Genomic DNA, 18,457 nt, shown 5'->3' on the forward strand with positions numbered 1-18,457 from the left:
GTTCTACTAGTAGAAATATCTGCTCCACGACCACTCCATCTAGGTCTCTCAGTATCCTACAAGTTTCAATCAGATAAACTCCTCAACTTTCTAAATTCCATGGAGTGCAGACCCAGACTCCTTAATTGCTCCTCATATGACAAGCCATTCATCCCTGGGATCATTCTTCTGACTCCCTCTCATATCTGATTTGTTGACTTCCTTTGTATCTTTTCCAATATCCCATTATGGTGCAGGGACTGGAACTGTACTCAGGTATTTAGCCAGTGCTGAATCAGTGCTCTGTCAAACCGTCAATGCATTAATTTTATTTACTTTGCCTCCAGTAAAATGAAAAATTTATTTGCTTTTTATTTTCAAGATTGCAAACTGAACTGATGATTTTAATACCCATGTCAACAATTTCCTCATGATATACTGTACTATAGTCTACCATCATTCATTTAATATTGCTACACTAATTTTGAAATATTTTTAAATAGAAGAAATATGGCAATTAATTTGCATGAAGTACCAAAAGCAGAATTGTAATAATGATCAGATAGATTTTTTGTGATGTTGACTGAGAGATAAATGTTGCCAAGCTAACTATTACATCAGGAGAAAATGAGGACTACAGATGCTGGAGATCAGAGTCAAAAAATGTGGTGCTGGAAAAGCACAGCAGGTTAGGCAGCATCCAATGAGCAGGAGAGTCGATGTTTTGGGCACAAGCCCTTCATCAGGAATTCGGAGGGAGGGGGGGAAATACCAAGAGTGCTGAGAGATAAATGGGTGGGGGCTGGGGCTGGGGGAAAGATTACTTGGAAGGCAATAGGTAGATGAAGGTGGGTGTGTTGTGATAGGTCAGAGGTAAAAACAATGACTGCAGATGCTGGAAAGCAGATTCTGGATTAGAGTGGTGCTGGAAAAGCACAGCAGTTCAGACAGCATCCAAGGAGCAGGAAAATCGATGTTTCGGGCAAAAGCCCTTCATCAGGAATACAGGCAGAGTGCCGGATCTCTCCACCCTTCAGGCACTCTGCCTGTATTCCTGATGAAGGGTTTTTGCCCGAAACGTCGATTTTCCTGCTCCTTGAATGCTGTCTGAACTCCTGTGATAGGAGGTCGGAGCAGAGGGTGGAGTGGATAGGTGGGAAGGAAAATGGACAGGTGGGAAGGAAGATGGACAGGTAGGACAATTCAAGAGGGTGGTGCTGAGTTGGAGGGTTGGATCTTGGATAAGGTGGGGGAGGGAAGATGAGGAAACTGGTAACATCGACATTGATACCATGTGGTTGGAGGGTCCCAAGGCGGAAGATGAGGCGTTCTTCCTCCAGGCATCCGGTGGCTTGGATTTGGCGGTGGAAGCAGCCCATGACTATCATATAAACTTGCTTCGTAAGCTGCCATTTTTTTGAGTAAAACTCAAAGAGCATATTGATATTAAAATTTCTACTGGTTACAGGAAGTGGTTATATTTTTCAGTTTAAACTAGCAGGCAGTTCCATGACAAATACTCCATAGTTCTCCCCATGTCTGCATGGGTTTCCTCCCGGTGCTCTGGTTTCCTCTCATAATCTAAAGATGTGCAGTCTAGGTGAATTGGCCATTCTAAATTGCCCATAGTGTTTAGGGATGTTTGGGTTAGGTGCATTAATCAGGGGTAAACATGGGATAATAGGGTAGGGGAATGAGTCTGGGTGGGTTACTCTTTGGAGGTATGGTGTGGACCCTTTGGACAAAGGGTCTGTTTCCACACTGCAGGGATTCTAAATAACATGTAAACTGCTAGTTAAATGAACATGCAAATTAAATGATCATTTTGAAGCATTTTAGATGGAAAAAAAATTCTGTATTAATATTAATGATTAATATTAATATATGTATTAATATCATTAACTGTAGAAACCTGGGGAATAAAATTCGTGAAACTTATGTTTATGTTTTCACTTTGCTTCTTACAGGTGATACCTAAAGAAAAATAATGAAAGTAAACAATTTTGGTTTGTTCTTCGTACTTCTCAACTTCTGTGTTATTATTGGTAAGAGGGATATTAAGGCAACCAATGGGAGTCAGTGGAGGCAGCTCCACCCTCAAGGACAACAAGTTGGCATTGTGAATCGCAATCCAGCCAGACAATCCAAACCTAGACGTCCACTCTCCCCTGCAAAAGTTCCAAACATGAATGCAGATGAAGGCACTGCAACCTTCCTTGATTCGTATATAGGTATTGATGAAACTGAAACCAGCTACAATATATTACCAGGTTAGTAACAAAAAGATAACAAGTAACTTCTCAACCACAGTCATACCCATTTAAATAAACTTCATCACCATTCAATACTCAATAGACAATAGGTGCAGATATAGGATATTTTGCCCTTCGAGCCTGCACCACCATTCATTATGATCATGGCTGATCATCCTTAATCAGTATCCTGTTCCTGCCTTATCTCCATAACCCTTGATTCCACTATCCTTGACAGCTCTATCCAACTCTTTCTTAAATGAATCCAGAGACTGAGCCTCCACTGCCCTCTGGGGCAGAGCATTCCACACAGCCACCACTCTCTGGGTGAAGAAGTTTCTCCTCATCTCTGTCCTAAATGGTCTACCCCGTATTTTTAAACTGTGTCCTTTGGTTCGGCACTCACCCATCAGCGGAAACATGTTTCCTGCCTCCAGAGTGTCCAATCCTTTAATAATCTTGTATGTCTCAATCAGATCCCCTCTCAGTCTTCTAAACTCAAGGGGATACATGCCCAGTCGCTCCAGTCTTTCAGCGTAAGGTAGTCCCGCCATTCCAGGGATTGATCTCGTGAACCTATGCTGCACTCCCTCAATAGCCAGAATGCCTTTCCTCAAATTTGGAGACCAGAACTGCACACAATACTCCAGGTGTGATCTCACCAGGGCCCTGTACAGCTGCAGAAGAACCTCTTTGCTTCTATACTCAATCCCTCTTGTTATGAAGGCCAGCATGCTATTAGCCTTCTTCACTACCTGCTGTACCTGCATGCTTACCTTCATTGACTGGTGTACAAGAACACCCAGATCTCTTTGTACTGCCCCTTTACCTAACTTGACTCCATTTAGGTAGTAATCTGCCTTCCTGTTCTTGTAACCATACATTTATCCACATTAAACTGCATCTGCCATGCATCTGACCACTCATCTAACCTGTCCAGGTCACCCTGTAATCTCCTAACATCCTCCTCACATTTCACCCTGCCATCCAGCTTTGTATCATCAGCAAATTTGCTAATGTTATTACTAATACCATCTTCTATATCATTAATATATATTGTAAAAAGCTGCGGTCCCAGCACTGATCCCTGCGGTACCCCACTGGTCACCGCCTGCCATTCCGAAATGGAACCGTTTATCACTGCTTTTTGTTTCCTGTCAGCCAACCAACTTTCAATCCAAGTTAGTACTTTGCTCCCAATACCATGTGCCCTAATTTTGTTCACTAACCTCCTATGTGGGACTTTATCAAAAGCTTTCTGAAAGTCCAGGTACACTACATCCACTGGATCTTCCTCGTCCATCTTCAGAGTTACATCCTCAAAAAATTCCAGAAGATTACTCAAGTATGATTTCCCCGTCATAAATCCATGCTGACTCTGACCTATCCTATTACTACTATCCAGATGTGTCGTAATTTCATCCTTTATAATAGACTCCAGCATCTTTCCCACCACTGAGGTCAGACTAACTGGTCTATAATTTTCTGCTTTCTCTCTCCCACCTTTCTTAAAAAGTGGTACAACATCAGCCACCCTCCAATCCGCAGGAACTGATCCTGAATCTATCGAACTCTGGAAAATAATCAAAAACGCATCCACGATTTCAAGAAACATAAATTGTTAACATTAACCATTTGATTGTTTTGTTTTGGAAATATTGTAAACTGAGACTATCCCATCAGAATTATTCCAATGGCAGTGGTTGACACATGTAAAGACAAATACTAAATACAAATCATAAACATACACCATTCAGAAAATCTGAATATATCACATGGAAAACTGTAATTCTGCCTCTGGTGAAAATACATCAGATCTATTCAAAAATATATTATGAGCTATTGAAAAGGATAGGTCACTAAAGCTGTAAATTTACCCAACTGCAGCAGATTAATAGTGATCTCATGTTTTTATGTAGACATATATTTGACATTTTTATATATATGCTATGTCAGATTGCTGTTGGTACACTACAACCACACTTTGTTGTTATAAAACCTTTAGTGACTATTTGGGTTGAAAATAAAATCTTGCAGAAACAGATGGCAGTCTCTCCAGCAACTATTTCCTGATCAGGTCACCGTAACTCCACCGGGAGAGCAGTAATACTGTACAGTAAATGAGAACTGTAAATGGATTTGTTTCCCTTTTCAACAGTATAAGCTGATCTATTCACCACACACCATTGCTCCAATGACATGCAGTCAGTCAACATCATGACTTTGTATAATCCTTCATTTCTGCAATCATAAGAATGAAAGTTAGAAACCACACAATGGAAAAACATGCAACCCCTATCCCCAAAGTGTTAATGAACTATGTCATTTAAAAAAAAGTTACACATAAAAAAAAGTTCTTATGATATCCACAAAGAACTTTTACAAAGGGATTGGAATTTCTAGTAATTGATGGAAAGGACTGCATTACAAGATTTCAGGTTTTAACACCTTTATTGTCACAAACTAAAAACAACATTGATTAAATACTACTGTTGGCAAATTACACTTCAATAGAAACTCTTGACTTTTAGCATAGCTTAAGATCTCCTTTTATGATGATACATTGCACTGTCCCCAAGTAAACACTTTATTCTCCCAAAACCTATCCAAAGTAAACTTCTGCTCCCAAATACCTGTTTACGTTTACTTTTTTCAGAGCTGATTTTACTGTGAAGATTATACTGGAGATCTTGCATCTGCTTTGAATTTCTCACAAACTTGGCCTCTTCATTCTGAGCATGAACTCCCACCTGTGTTCTACAGTGAACAATAGGCAAGCCCATAAAGTGATAACTGGTAACTCCACACCAACCAAAAACACCTGACCAATCTTTAATGACCAAAATCTACTAGCAGTGTTAAATCTTGAAAATGAGGATTTGTACTGAAGGTGCTGGAAATCTACAGCAATAGTAGATTTTGAATTTATTGAAGAGAAACGAGTCTTAAAGACATGATAGAACTTGGCAACATCTAAAATTTTGACATTGCATTTGATGACAATTTGGAAGTCACTGTCATTTTACCTTTCAAGTCAAAATATAATTTCATCAGGTAGATGTAAGCACTTGACAATATTACTGCATTGATCAATCTTTTAAATTGTGAACTAAAGGCTTTTATAACAAATAACTACAATAATCCCAAGAAGTATTCCATTCATAAAATAACTGGCTCACTATTTCATATGTCCCTATCTCCAATACCTTGGTAATCCACAGGGAAACATATTGATACACCTATGTAAAAAAAAAGTACTTATATAATATATGCAACATAATAAAATGTACCAAGGCACTTCACAGGAGCATTACCAGGTAACACCTGACATTATACTACAAAAAATCAGAACAGGTGGTCAAGGATTTAGTCAAAGTGGTAACTTCTAAGAAGTATTTTAAAAGGATAGTGAGAGGGAGGGAGAAATTAGATGGAATTGGGAAGGAAATTTGAGCATCAGGCTTAGAAAGTGAAAACAAAGGCATTAGTGGTGAGGCAAAAAAAGGTCAAGGATGTTCGAAAGGCTAGAGTTTTTGAAGGATCATAGCATTGAAGGAGACAAATGACAAAAGCAGCAACAAGGCCAAAGAGGAATTTGAACATCATGCTGAAAATTTTAAATTTGCAAGATTATTGTACTAGAAGTCAATATTCTTTGATATTTATAACACTGAAACAAGCACCTGCAATTTACTAATTTAAATCTCTATCAACAGCACTATTCATTATGTTCACTAGCCCTACACGAGTTTAAATGCATTCTATCCTCGTGGTGCAGCTCCTTCCTGTCAGGCAATGTTCCCATACCAGTTTTTCAACCAAGCATGCACCTTCCCAATCCTTATGCCAATTGTATACAGCTTCGATGGTAATCTCAAGATTGGGTACTTAGTCACCCTTCCCTTTTTAAACTTTCGTTCAGTTATGCTAAGATGTTGTTTAAATAAGCGGCAGAACCTTCTATTTCTTGGTCATGATTACAACGAAAGGAAAGAAAGCAAAGCTCATCTATCTCCTTAATTATCAAATTTCCTAAGACTCCAGTGTTTCTGTTCTGCTCTCCCACACCATCTCCTTGGAATCCCACCTTTCCTCAAAGGTATCAATACCATGAACCATTTAAATTTCTCCATTTAATTAACATTCAGCTCTTCTATTCTTCCTGCCAAAATATATAACCTCACATTTCCCCACATTATATTCCATCTGCTAAGTTTTTGTCCTCTTACTTATCTCTCTGCACACTGCGTATCATTCTCACCAATTGCTTTCCTACCTATTTTTGTGCCATCCTCAAACCTGGCTATAGTACATTCACCTTCTTCATCCAAGTAATATATATTGTAAATAATTGTGTTCCCAGCAATGATCCCTGTAGCACACTTCTAGTTAGAGGTTACCACCTCGAAAATGCACCAAACTCTTTGTCTTCTATTAGTTAGTAAATTTTCTATCCACTTCATATACTACCTCCAACACCCATGGCTGTTATCTCATGAAGTCACCTAATATATGGCACCTTATCGAACACTCTTTCCCTTTGTGAAACCATGCTGATTCTACTTGATTATATTATTTTTAATTTTTTTTATTCATTCATAGGATATGGGCATCACTGGCAAGGCCAACATTTAATACTCATTCTTAAATTGCCCAAGGACACCTAAGAGACAACCACATTGCTGTGGGTCTGGAGTCAAATGTACAACAGATCTCCTTCCCTGAGGGACAGTAGTGAACCAGATTTTTTTTTAACCATTTTAGTAGATTCTAATATTTTCACAATGGCAGTAACTGGCTTATAATTAGCAGTTCATTTGTCTCCCTTTTTGAATGAGGGTGTAACATTGTCAGTTTATCAATCCTCTGGGACTTTTTCAGAATCTTAGATTCTTAGAAGATTATGAGGCAGTGCATCTACTATCTCCATAGCTACTTCTTTAAAAATCTGAGGATGCAATCAATCACATTTGGAGGACTTTTGTCCTTTCGTCCCATTACTTGCCCTAGTTCTTTATCTTTTGCAATTTTTAAAATGCATTTCCTCTCCTCCTTTTGCCTCTTGATTTAGTATTTCTGGAATGATATCAATGTCCCCTGTCCCTTGTACCTTCTCCCCAGCAACCATCCCCCCACCCTCTCCCCAGCCCTCCCACACTTATCTCTCCACCCACACTTATCTTTCCACCCTGGAGGCTCCCTGCTTCCTGATGAAGGGCTTTTGCCTGAAACATCGATTTTCCTGCTCCTCGGATGCTGCCTCACCTGCTGTGCTTTTCCAGCACCACTCTAATCTAAACTCTGGTTTCCAGCATCTGCAGTCCTCACTTTTGCCAGTTTATCTCAGAGTACAATGGGGCCTTGATCAGATTGCGCCTTGGGTCAGGGAGTGGCAGATGGAGTTTAATTTTGATAAATTTGAGGTTATTGTATTTTTGTAAGGCAACCCAGGGCAGGACTTATACAATTAATGGTCAGGCCCTGGGGTGTATTGCTAAATGAAGCAACCTAGGGATGCAAGTGAATCTACCTTGAAGGTAGAGTTACAGGTAGTCAGGATAGTGAGGATGGCATTTGGTATGCTTGCTTTCATTGGTCAGTGCACTGAGTACAGGAGTCAAAAAGTGTGGCGCTGAAGAAGCACAGCAGGTCAGGCAGCATCCAAAGAGCAGGACAGTCGATGTTTCAGGCATAGGCTCTTCATCAGGAAGGAGGGAAGAGTCTCAGGGGGCTGAGAGATAAATAGGAGGAGGGTGGTACTGGGGAGAAGGTAGCTTGGAAGGTCATAAGTAGATGAAGGTGAGGAGGTGACAGTGATAGGGTAGAGCAGAGGGTGAAGCGGATAGGTAGAAAGGAAGGTGGAGAGGTAGGACAGTTCAAGAGGGCGGTGCCAAGTTGGAGGGTTGGATCTGGGATAAGGTGTGTTGACGGGAGATGAGGAAACTGGTGAGATTGACATTAATCCCATGTGGTTGGAGGGTCCCAAAGCAGAAGATGAGGCGTTCTTCCTCCAAGCATCGGGTGGCTTTGAGTATTGGAGTTATGACTTCATGTTGTGGCTGTACAGGACATTGGTGAGGCTAATATTAGAATACTGTGTTCAGTTCAAGTCTCCTTGCTATAGGAAAGATGTTGTTAAACTTGAAAGGGTTCAGAAAAATTTACAAGGATCTTGCCAGGATTGGAAGACTTGGGTTATAGGGAGAGATTGAGTAGGCTGGAGTTATTTTCTCTGAAGCATAGGAGGCTGAGGGGTAAACTTATGGAGATTTATAAAATCACGAGGAGCAAGAACAGGGTGAATAGCCAATATCTTTTTCCCAGGTTAGGGGAGTCCAATACTAGAGGGCACAGGTTTAAGGTGAGATGGAAAAGATTTAAAAAGGACCGAAGGGCAGCTTTTCATGCAGAGGGTACCGTGTATGGAATGAGCTACCAGACAAAGTGATGGAACAAGCACGTGGATAGGAAGGGTTCAGAGGGATATGGGCCAAATGCTGGCAAATGGGACTAAATCAGTTTAGGATATCTGGTTGGCATGAGTAGAAGTTGGACTAGAAGAGTAGAAGTTGGAGTAGAAGTTTCGTTTCCGTACTCTACAATTCTAAGCACTTCCTGTCCATTTTTATGTTACTTATTAGTTTATTTTCTTGCTCTTCATTACCTTCTTGGTAATCTTTATTGGTTTTTAAAACTTTCCTAATCCTCTGCTTTACCATGAATTATTGCCAAATTGTATGCTTTTGCTTTTTAATTGATACCATTCTTAATTTCCTTGGTTAACCATGATTGGTTTACACCCTTGATAGAATCTTCATTCCTCACTACGATATATCTTTGTTGTGGGTCATGAACTATTTTCTTAAACGTATGCCATTATTCATCAACCGCTTTTTCTCCTAAATTCTGTTTCCATTCCACTCCAGGCAACTCTGCTTTCATTCCTTTGTCATTATCCTCAGTTAAGTTTAGCAGACTTTTTTCGCTGCACTCACCTTCAAGCTCAATGCTAAATTATATCATGTTTTGATTACTATTTTCTCGGAAATCTTTTACTCTTAGATTTTTTATGAAACCTGCCTGATTAAATATTATCAGATCCTGGAATTTTGATCAATGTATTTAAGAAAGGATGTATTGGCATTAGAAGAGTTTAGATAGCTCATTCCTGGAATGAAAGGGTTAACTTAACAAGAATGGCTAATCAATTTTGGCCTTGATTTAATGGAGTTGAGAAGAATAAGGGATGATCTTACTGAACAAGCAAGGTCCTGGGAGGAGTAAGTGTAGTGTGGAAAAAGCACAGCAGGTCAGGCAGCACCTGAGGAGCAGGAGAATCGACATTTCAGGCATCAGCATCTGCAGTCCTCACTTCCTCCAAAGTCCTGAGAGGGCTTGACAGATAGATGTTTTCACTAGTGCAGGAATCTCAGACTAAGGTTCATAGTTACAGAATAAGAAGACATTCACTTAACACTGAGATGTGAAGGAATTTCTTCTCCTATATGGTAGTGAGTGCCTGGAATTCTCTATCCAAAGGAGTTGTGGAGGCAAGATCACAGAAAGCATTTTAAGTGTATATAGGTTTTTGACATGTTGAGGATTTGAGAGCAAAGGAGCTGGATCTAAAGAGCAATTAAGACTTGGCACAGACTAGCATGAGCTTGAGGGGAATCAATGCCCTACCCTATTGTATATTTTCATACCTAACAAGTTATTTTTAAGAAAAAGAGAAACAAAAGACTGGAGACATAAACACAAACTAAAGACCTTACTTTTGAAGATTAGAAATAATCACTAGTCTGTTTGATGTAAGCATTTGAGTAGCTTTAGGAGAGACTGTTTTTGAAATAAAACCTCAGAACTATGTTCTGATGAAAGATCAAACTCCCACATTAACCTTTTTTAAAATCAGTTGCTGATCATTTTGCATATTTTCTAATAAAAAGCAAAATCTGAAGTCACAGAACACCAGGTTATAGTCCAACAGGTTTTTTGGAATCACAAGCTTTTGGAGCACTGCTCCTTTGTCGAGTTTCACCTGATGAAGGTGTAGCACTCCGAAAGCTTGCGATTTCAAATAAACCTGTTGGACTATAACTTGGTGTCGTGTGACATCTGATTTAGTCCACCCCAATCCAACACTGGCACCTCCACATCAATAAAAAGCAACAAAAGGTTATTGAGACACAAATTATCATTCCATTTAACCTCATTCAGATTGTTATAGTATACTACTAAAACCAAAACTACCATTTTAAGACATTCTCAATGCAGGTTACATTATATTCTTGCCAATATATGTATTAACTGGGATAATTGTCAATTCCAGGGATCACTGAGTTATTAAGTGTTGCTATGCTTAAGTGTTTAAGAATTATGTGGCATTTTATAGTTTTGAACAATGCATTACTTTTACTCATTGTTTAACTTGACAATAGACGAATACTAATTACACTCATTTTAAAATTGATGTCATTAGGTAGACAAGGACGCTGCAAAGCAAATGGAATGATCATGTATGACAAGGCAGTCTGGTCTCCAAAACCTTGTCTGACCTGTCTGTGTTCAAATGGAAAAGTGATCTGTGATGAAATGAGCTGCCCGATCCTAAAATGTGCAAGGACCAGAATACCAACAGGAGAATGCTGTCCAATTTGCACTTCAATTGGTATTTTCTCATTCTTTTATTCAGCTGATTTTATTCAGTTATTTAAAAGGTCAAAATCAAAAATAGCTATTAAATTGTTTATTAACACAGGGTAGTTTTAGGTATGCGCTCATACACACAAAATGCTTTGAGTAAAGGTACTTACCATTGAAACATAATATACTTACAAACAAAATGCTTGGAGATAAAAACTTACCATTTAAACATAATATTAATGAACTATTTAATATGGCTATTTCAAAGATTATTGTGCAATAATTGAGGACAATTTAAATATTTGTTCAGAAAAGGACTATTATTTGAATGGTAAAAAGTTGCAGCATACTTCGTTGCAGAGGACTCTGAGTGTCCTTGTGCTTGAATCACAGAAGGTCTGATAGTATAACAGGTAATTAAGAAGGCAAATGGAATTTTGTCCTTCATTGCTACAAGATTGAGCTTAAAAGCAGGGAGGTTATATTGCAGCTGTATAGGGTGGTGATGAGGCCAAACCTGGAGTACTGCGTGCAGTTTTGGTCTCCTTACTTGAGAAAGGATAACTGGCACTGAAGGGGGTGCAGAGGAGATTCACCTGGTTGATTTTGGAGTTGAGAGAGTTAGCTTATGAGGACAGACTGAGTAGACTGGGGTTATATTCATTGGAATTTAGAAGAATGAGGGGGGAACGTATAGAAACACATACAATTATGAAGGAATAGATAAGATAGAAACAGAGAGGTTGTTTCCACTGGCAAGTGAAACTAGAACAAGAGGGCATTACCTAAAATTTAAGGGGAATACATTTAGAACTGAATTGAGGAGGAACTTCTTCACCCAAAGGGTTGTGAATCTGTGGAATTTCCTGCCCGGTGAAGTAGTAGAGACTTCCTCATTGAATGTTTTTAAAGCTAAGATAGATAATTTTTTTTGAACAGTAAAGGAATTAAGGGTTATGGTGGCTAAGTGGAGCTAAGGCCACGAAAAGATCATCCTGATCTTACTGAATGGCAGAGAGGACTCAAAGGGCCAGGTAACCTATTCCTGTTTCTGCTTCTTATGACCTTATTAAAAATTAACACATGAAACAATGAATTAAATGCACTCTGCAAAATATAAAGAACCATATTTGTATCTCTAAAGCTCAATTGAGTATCTGCAACTGAACCTTAGAACATAGAACCTGTTGCACCGACCTGTGGAACCAATCTGAAGCCTAGCTATCCTACACTATTCCATTTTCATCCATATGTTTATCTAATGATCATTTAAATGCCCTTAAAGTTGGCAAGATTACTACTGTTGTAGGCTGTGCGTTGCACACCCCTGCTACTGAGTAAAGAAACTGCCTCGGATATCTGTCCTGTATCTATCACTCCTCAATTTAAAGCTATGCGCCCTCGTGCTAGCCATCACCATCTGAGGAAAAAGGCTCTCACTGTCCACTACAGAACCTTCTGCAGCTACATTCAATATTTGCCAAATATAATGTTATTGTTATTTAAAAAAAACGGAACACTAAACGCCATACATGCTCTTAATAGCTTTGTAGCTATTATATTCTTTTAATTAGGTTATAATTTGATTTCCTGTTCAATACACTGGCTATTATTTTATTATAGATAGAAATCGATATAAGACGAATAATACAGTTAAGCATTGAAAATGGTGCACATTCGTTATTCATTTTATTATTAAACCCAAAAAAAACTTCAAGCATGAATCTACTGAAACAGTTTCACAAAGTTTCCTTTGTTATTCATTTTGATTTATTCATTTTCATTTATTAATTACTGGAATTTTATGAATTATGACTAGACCACCATTCCCCCTTTCCTATTTCATCATTGATTTTGATCTCCATAGTTGATTATTAAATGTTCAGTTAACAGTCTTAAATTTTATGTTGATTCTACAGAGCTAAACGATCCTAGTGAAACTTATCATCCAGTGATCCCAGGTAATCAAGATACACAAATAATACAAGAAGAACTAAGGAGAGATAACAACAAATTGGAAGAAGAGTTCCACAGAAAAGATGAGGTAAAGAAAAGAAAGCTTGAAGAGAAAAAGCATAATGATGAAGAAGAACAAATGGAACTAGGGAGATCCTATCATCGGGAAAAAACTATAGAAGAGGAAGATCTTCAAAAGCTACAGGCAGAGGACCAGGAACATTTACATGAAGTAGTCCAGGGGAGTAAAGAAAATGGAGAAAATCAGCAACTCGAAAATGAAATGACAAATCACTCAAAAACTATTCAAGAGAAAGAAGAGGAGGATAACAATTATGATGGGTATGTTGAGTATGTTGAATATACTGATCTTTATGATGAGGAAAAGGAGCAGCAAGTGAAGGAACAAGAGGAGCAGCAAGTGAAGGAACAAGAAGAGCAGCAAGTGAAGGAACAAGAAGAGGAGGACCTGCAAGTGAAGGTACAAGAGGAGGAGGAGGAGGAGAAGGGTGAGAAGGAGAAAAAAGAGATGGAGGAGCAATTTGAGGTACACAAGGGAGAGGAGGTAATGGAGAAGGAGAAAGTGATGGAGGAGGTGGCGGAAGAGGAAGTGGATGAAGCAGAGAAGCAAAATGAGAAACAGGAGGAAACGCAAGAGGAGGCAGAAGAGAAGGAGATTGCGGAAGACGAAGAAAATGGCTCTGCAGATGTTTTTGAGTTGTCATTATTTCCTTCCATATTTGAATCAATATTAGTTCAATCTGGTGAAGAACCCCCTAGATTTTCTCTTCCAGTTGGCTGTGAGACCACAGATATCACAATAAATTGCAATAATGCCAAGTTGACTCAAATACCTCCACTCAGTGATCTGGAGCTTACAAATCTTTATCTTGCAGGTAATCAACAGTTTCTTACCTTTACAGCATTTTACATTTTAACAATAATAATTTTATTTGAGAAAACTGAATTGCTTAAATCATTTTTAAAACATGTCAAAAAAGGAAAGAAGTAGAATGATAAGTATTCATTAAAAATTTTTTATGTCAATCAAGTTTATAACTATGGTTATTAGGTCTGGCATTAACGCTGTTATACTTAGGGATACCTTCCAGAAACTGAGAATACTTTGACAAAGAAACATAAGATGCATTTGGAAAGGCAAGGACTGATTTGGGATAGTCAACATGGCTTTGTGCGTGGGAAATCATATCTCACAAACTTGATTGAGATTTTTGAAGAAGAAACAAAGAGGATTGATGAGGGTAGAGCAGTAGATGTAATCTATATGGACTTCAGTAAGGCGTTCGACAAGGTTCCCCATGGAAGACTGATTAGCAAGGTTAGATCTCATGGAATATAGGGAGAACTAGCCATTTGGATACAGAACTGGCTCAAAGGTAGAAGACAGAGGGTAGTGGTGGAGGGTTGTTTTTCAGACTGGAGGCCTGTGACCAGTGGAGTGCCACAAGGATCGGTGCTGGGCCCTCTACTTTTTGTCATTTATGTAAATGATTTGGATGCGAGCATAAGAGGTACAGTTAGTAAGTTTGCAGATGACACCAAAATTGGAGGTGTAGTGGACAGCGAAGAGGATTATCTCAGATTACAACAGGATCTTGACCAGATGGGCCAATGGGATGAGAAGTGGCAGATGGAGTTTAATTCAGATAAATGCGAGATGCTGCATTTTGGGAAAGCAAATCTTAGCAGGACTTATACACTTAATGGTAAGGTCCTAGGGAGTGTTGCTGAACAAAGAGACCTTGGAGTGCAGTTTCATAGCTCCTTGAAAGTGGAGTTGCAAGTAGATAGGATAGTGATGAAGGCGTTTGGTATGCTTTCCTTTATTGGTCAGAGTATTGAGTACTGGAGTTGGGAGGTCGTGTTGCGGCTGTACAGGGCATTGGTTAGGCCACTGTTGGAATACTGCGTGCAATTCTGGTCTCCCTCCTATCGGAAAGATGTTGTAAAATTTGAAAGGGTTCAGAAAAGATTTACAAGGATGTTGCCAGGGTTGGAGGATCTGAGCTACAGGAAGGGGCTGAACAGGATCGGGCTGTTTTTCCTGGAGCGTTGAAGGCTGAGGGGTGACCTTATAGAGGTTTACAAAATTATGAGGGCATGCATAGGATAAATAGACAAAGTCCTTTTCCTGGGGTCAGGGAATCCAGAACGAGAGGGCATAGGTTTAGGGTGAGAGGGGAAGGATATAAAAGAGACCTAAGGGGCAACATTTTCACGCAGAGGGTGGTACGTTTATGGAATGAGCTGCCAGAGGATTCAGTGGAGGCTGGTACAATTGCACCATTTAAGAGGCATTTGGATGGGTATATGAATAGGAAGGGTTTGGAGGGATATGGGCCGGGTGCTGGCAGGTGGGACTAGATTGGGTTGGGATATCTGGTCGGCATGGACAGGTTGGACCGAAGGGTCTATTTCCATGCTGTACATCTCTGTGACTCTATATCTGGGAACATTAATTTTGACTGGTACAGGTTTTACCAGGTTCTCATACAAGTGCATTTGGAAAATTGTGTTAACTTATTAACACCTTTATTAAAAAGAGAACTCCTGTACAGTTATTATCATTAAATGTTGTATTCTTGTGTGGAGTTTCACTCAACTTTGCATCTGACTTTGGCAGATTAGGTATCATTGACAGTATTATTATGATAATTCCATGTCATTGCACTGTAGTAAAAAATAAGTTACATATAATTTGGAGTAAGCAAGGTGATTAGAGTAACAAACTAAGAATTTGGTGCTAAAGCATTAAATTGCCAGTTCAATGAATTATGCCATTTTGAAAAACAATGCACTCTATTTCTTACTGCAAGATGTACTGAGGCTGATATGAATAAACAACAAGTAGTTGGAAGGTACTGCCACCTGCATTAGTTGTTGTTTAAAATAACTGATTGATAAAACTGGAGAAACCAGCAGATTTCTTTACGTCTTTTCTTATAAACAGTAATATTGAAATAATCGACTCGGAGTAGAATGTAGATTCATGCCTATGATTCTTCACACAGGAAAGCCTTCATCTTAAACCTGCTATCAGACAAATGCCTTTAGAATTAACAAATATAAAAGCTGCCTATTTGGCTGTCTGTCACTCTACCTCCTACTGGAAGATGCATGGGAGCATATCTGTTTGCAATGCTATCAGATGAGGAATGATTTGAGAATGGACAAAATAGAGTCAGAGTCCTGCAGCATGGAGACAGGCCCTTCAGCCCAAATTGGTCCATGCTGAACAAAATGTCCATCCACGCTAACTCCATTTCCCTGCACTTGGCCCATATCCCTCTAAACCTTTCCTATCCACGCATTTGTCTAAATGCCGTTTAAATGGTGTTATGTACCCATCTCATCCACTTCCGTGGCAGTTCATTCCATATGCGTACCATCCTATGTAAAAAGTTGCCCCAGGTCTCCTTTAATTCTTTCCCCTCTAACCTTAGTCAAGGTCCTCTCGTCCCCGATTCCCCCACACTGAGAAAAAGACTGAGTGCATTCATCCTATCCATGTCTCCCATGACCTTCAATACTTCTAAAAAATTCCCTCCTCAGTCTCCTATGCTCTAAAGGAAAAAATCCTAGCTTGTCCAACCTCTCCCTTAACTCAGATCCTTGTGTCCTGGCAATATCCATGTAAATTACTTCTGCACTCTTTCCAGTTTAATAACATCCATCCTACAGCAAGGAGATCAAAACTGAACACAAAATTCCAAGTGTGGCCTCACCAACATCCTGTACAACTGCAACTTAACTTCCCAACTTCGATGCTCAATGCCCCGACTAATGAAGTCCAGTGTGCCAAAAACCTTCTTCACTGGCCAGTCTAGCTGTGACTCCACTTTCAGAGGACTGTGCACCTGAACTCCAAGGTCCCTCTGTTCCAATATGCTCCCTCAGGCCCTTCCATTCACCATGAAACTTCTCCCTTGATTTGACTTCCCAAAATGTAAGACCTCACACTTATCTATATTAAACTCCATTTGCCAATTCTCGACTCACTTCCCCAACTAATCAAGGTCGTGCTGCAATTTCTGATGACCACCTTCATTGTCCACAACACTGCCTATTTTAGCATCATCTGCAAACTTACTAATCGTGCCTTAACCATTCTCATCCAAATCATTGATATAAATAACAAATTGCAATGGGCCCAGCACTGACCCCTGAGGTCCACCACTAGTCACAGACCTCCAGTTCGACAAGCATCCTTCCACTATTATTCGCTACTTCCTACCATGAAGCCAATTGTGTATCCAATTTGCTAGCTCCCCTGGACTCCAAATGATCTAACCTTCCAGAGCAGCCTCCCATGTGGAACCCTATCAAAAGCCTTTCTGAAATCCATGTAGACTATGTCTACCGCCCTGCCCTCATCAACCTTCCTGGTCACTTCATCAAAGAACTCGAACAAATTTGTGAGGCATGATCTATCATGCACAAAGCCATGCTGACTACTCCTAATCAAACCCTGTCTTTCCAAGTGCATGTACAGAGGAAACTCGATCAACCGAATGACACGGGCAGGGAGTATTTTGTTCGGATAATCAAATGTTTGGATAATTGAATGCCGGATAACACCGTTTAGCGAAGCATCAGGACCTTGAGATCTTGTCTGGATAATCTGAAATTTGGATAATTGAATGCCGATTAATCGATGTTCCTCTGTATATCTTATCTTAGTATGTGGGGAGAAAATGCAAAATCAGGTGGGAAAAGTGATTGAAAAATATTGAAGAAAGCCATAGTGTAAAATTACAAGTGTAACATTAGATATGGGCCCATGGTGTTGGAGATGATATATTGGTATAGATAGAGAACTAGGTCATGGTGCAAGAAATGGCAAGTGAGGATAAGGGGTTCTTTTTCAGGTTGGTAACTTGTAACCAGTGGGGTTCCACAGGGATCATTACTGGATTGCTCACACCGTGCATCTGGAGAAGTAATTGCTATTTACAATATATATTAATGACTTGGAGGAAGGAAATAAATATACTGTCGCCAAGTTTTCAGATGGCACGAAAATAAATGGAAAGGCAAGTTGCGCGAAGGATACAAAAGTTTACAGAGGGATATTGATAAATTAAGTAAATGGGCACAACACTGATGTGAATACTGAGGTGAAATAAAATTTCTTCTATTAGATTGCTGGGAATCTTTGTAATTTCTAGCCACAGAGAGCTGTTGGGGGCAGAGATCTTGTGTTTATTTAAGACTGAGATAGACTTTTGATCAGTAGGGGAATCAAGGGTTATGAGGAAAGGGCAGGAAAGTGGACATGTGGAATGTCAGATCAGCCACGATGCTATTGAATGTTGGAGCGGGCTCAAGAGATCGAACAGCCTACTGTTGTTCCTATTTCTTATGAGCTTACATCTTCTGCATTTGCCATGACAGGTGCCATTGGAAAAGGATGGGGTGTTGAGAATGATTGAGTTATTAATGGTGGTATCATTGAGGTAAATGGGCTTTTCCATGCAAACACATAAGTATCACCTGCCCCTTTAACTCCGTTTCCTCATTAACCAAGGTTCCAAAATGTTCTTTCAGATGAAGCAGTAATTAATGTGTATCTTTTTCAAATTAATCTACTGTACTTGCTGTTT

The 18,457-nt window shown here is 39.5% G+C and overlaps 2 protein-coding genes across 14 annotated transcripts in view; one reads left to right on the top strand and one right to left on the bottom strand.

Moving 5' to 3' along the window:
* Positions 1-18,457, bottom strand: part of cenpp (centromere protein P) — a 353,297-nt gene that overhangs the window by 29,054 nt on the left and 305,786 nt on the right. The window lies entirely within an intron of this gene.
* ecm2 (extracellular matrix protein 2, female organ and adipocyte specific) overlaps positions 1-18,457 on the top strand; it is a 77,997-nt gene that overhangs the window by 19,071 nt on the left and 40,469 nt on the right. For 6 of the 7 annotated variants that reach the window (XR_011962015.1, XR_011962013.1, XR_011962014.1 and 3 more), the window contains 3 exons: positions 1,947-2,249; positions 10,714-10,902; positions 12,797-13,729. Coding sequence is in view for 2 of the 7 variants with exons in the window: in XM_072582114.1 (XP_072438215.1) it covers positions 1,967-2,249; positions 10,714-10,902; positions 12,797-13,729 (1,405 nt within the window). In the remaining 5 variants the exon portion in view is untranslated. The remainder of the gene's footprint in view (positions 1-1,946; positions 2,250-10,713; positions 10,903-12,796; positions 13,730-18,457) is intronic. The other variant, XR_011962017.1, reaches the window with a different exon arrangement.

The sequence above is a fragment of the Chiloscyllium punctatum genome, chromosome 12 (assembly GCF_047496795.1).
Source record: "Chiloscyllium punctatum isolate Juve2018m chromosome 12, sChiPun1.3, whole genome shotgun sequence".
NCBI classification, from domain to species: Eukaryota; Metazoa; Chordata; class Chondrichthyes; order Orectolobiformes; family Hemiscylliidae; genus Chiloscyllium; species Chiloscyllium punctatum.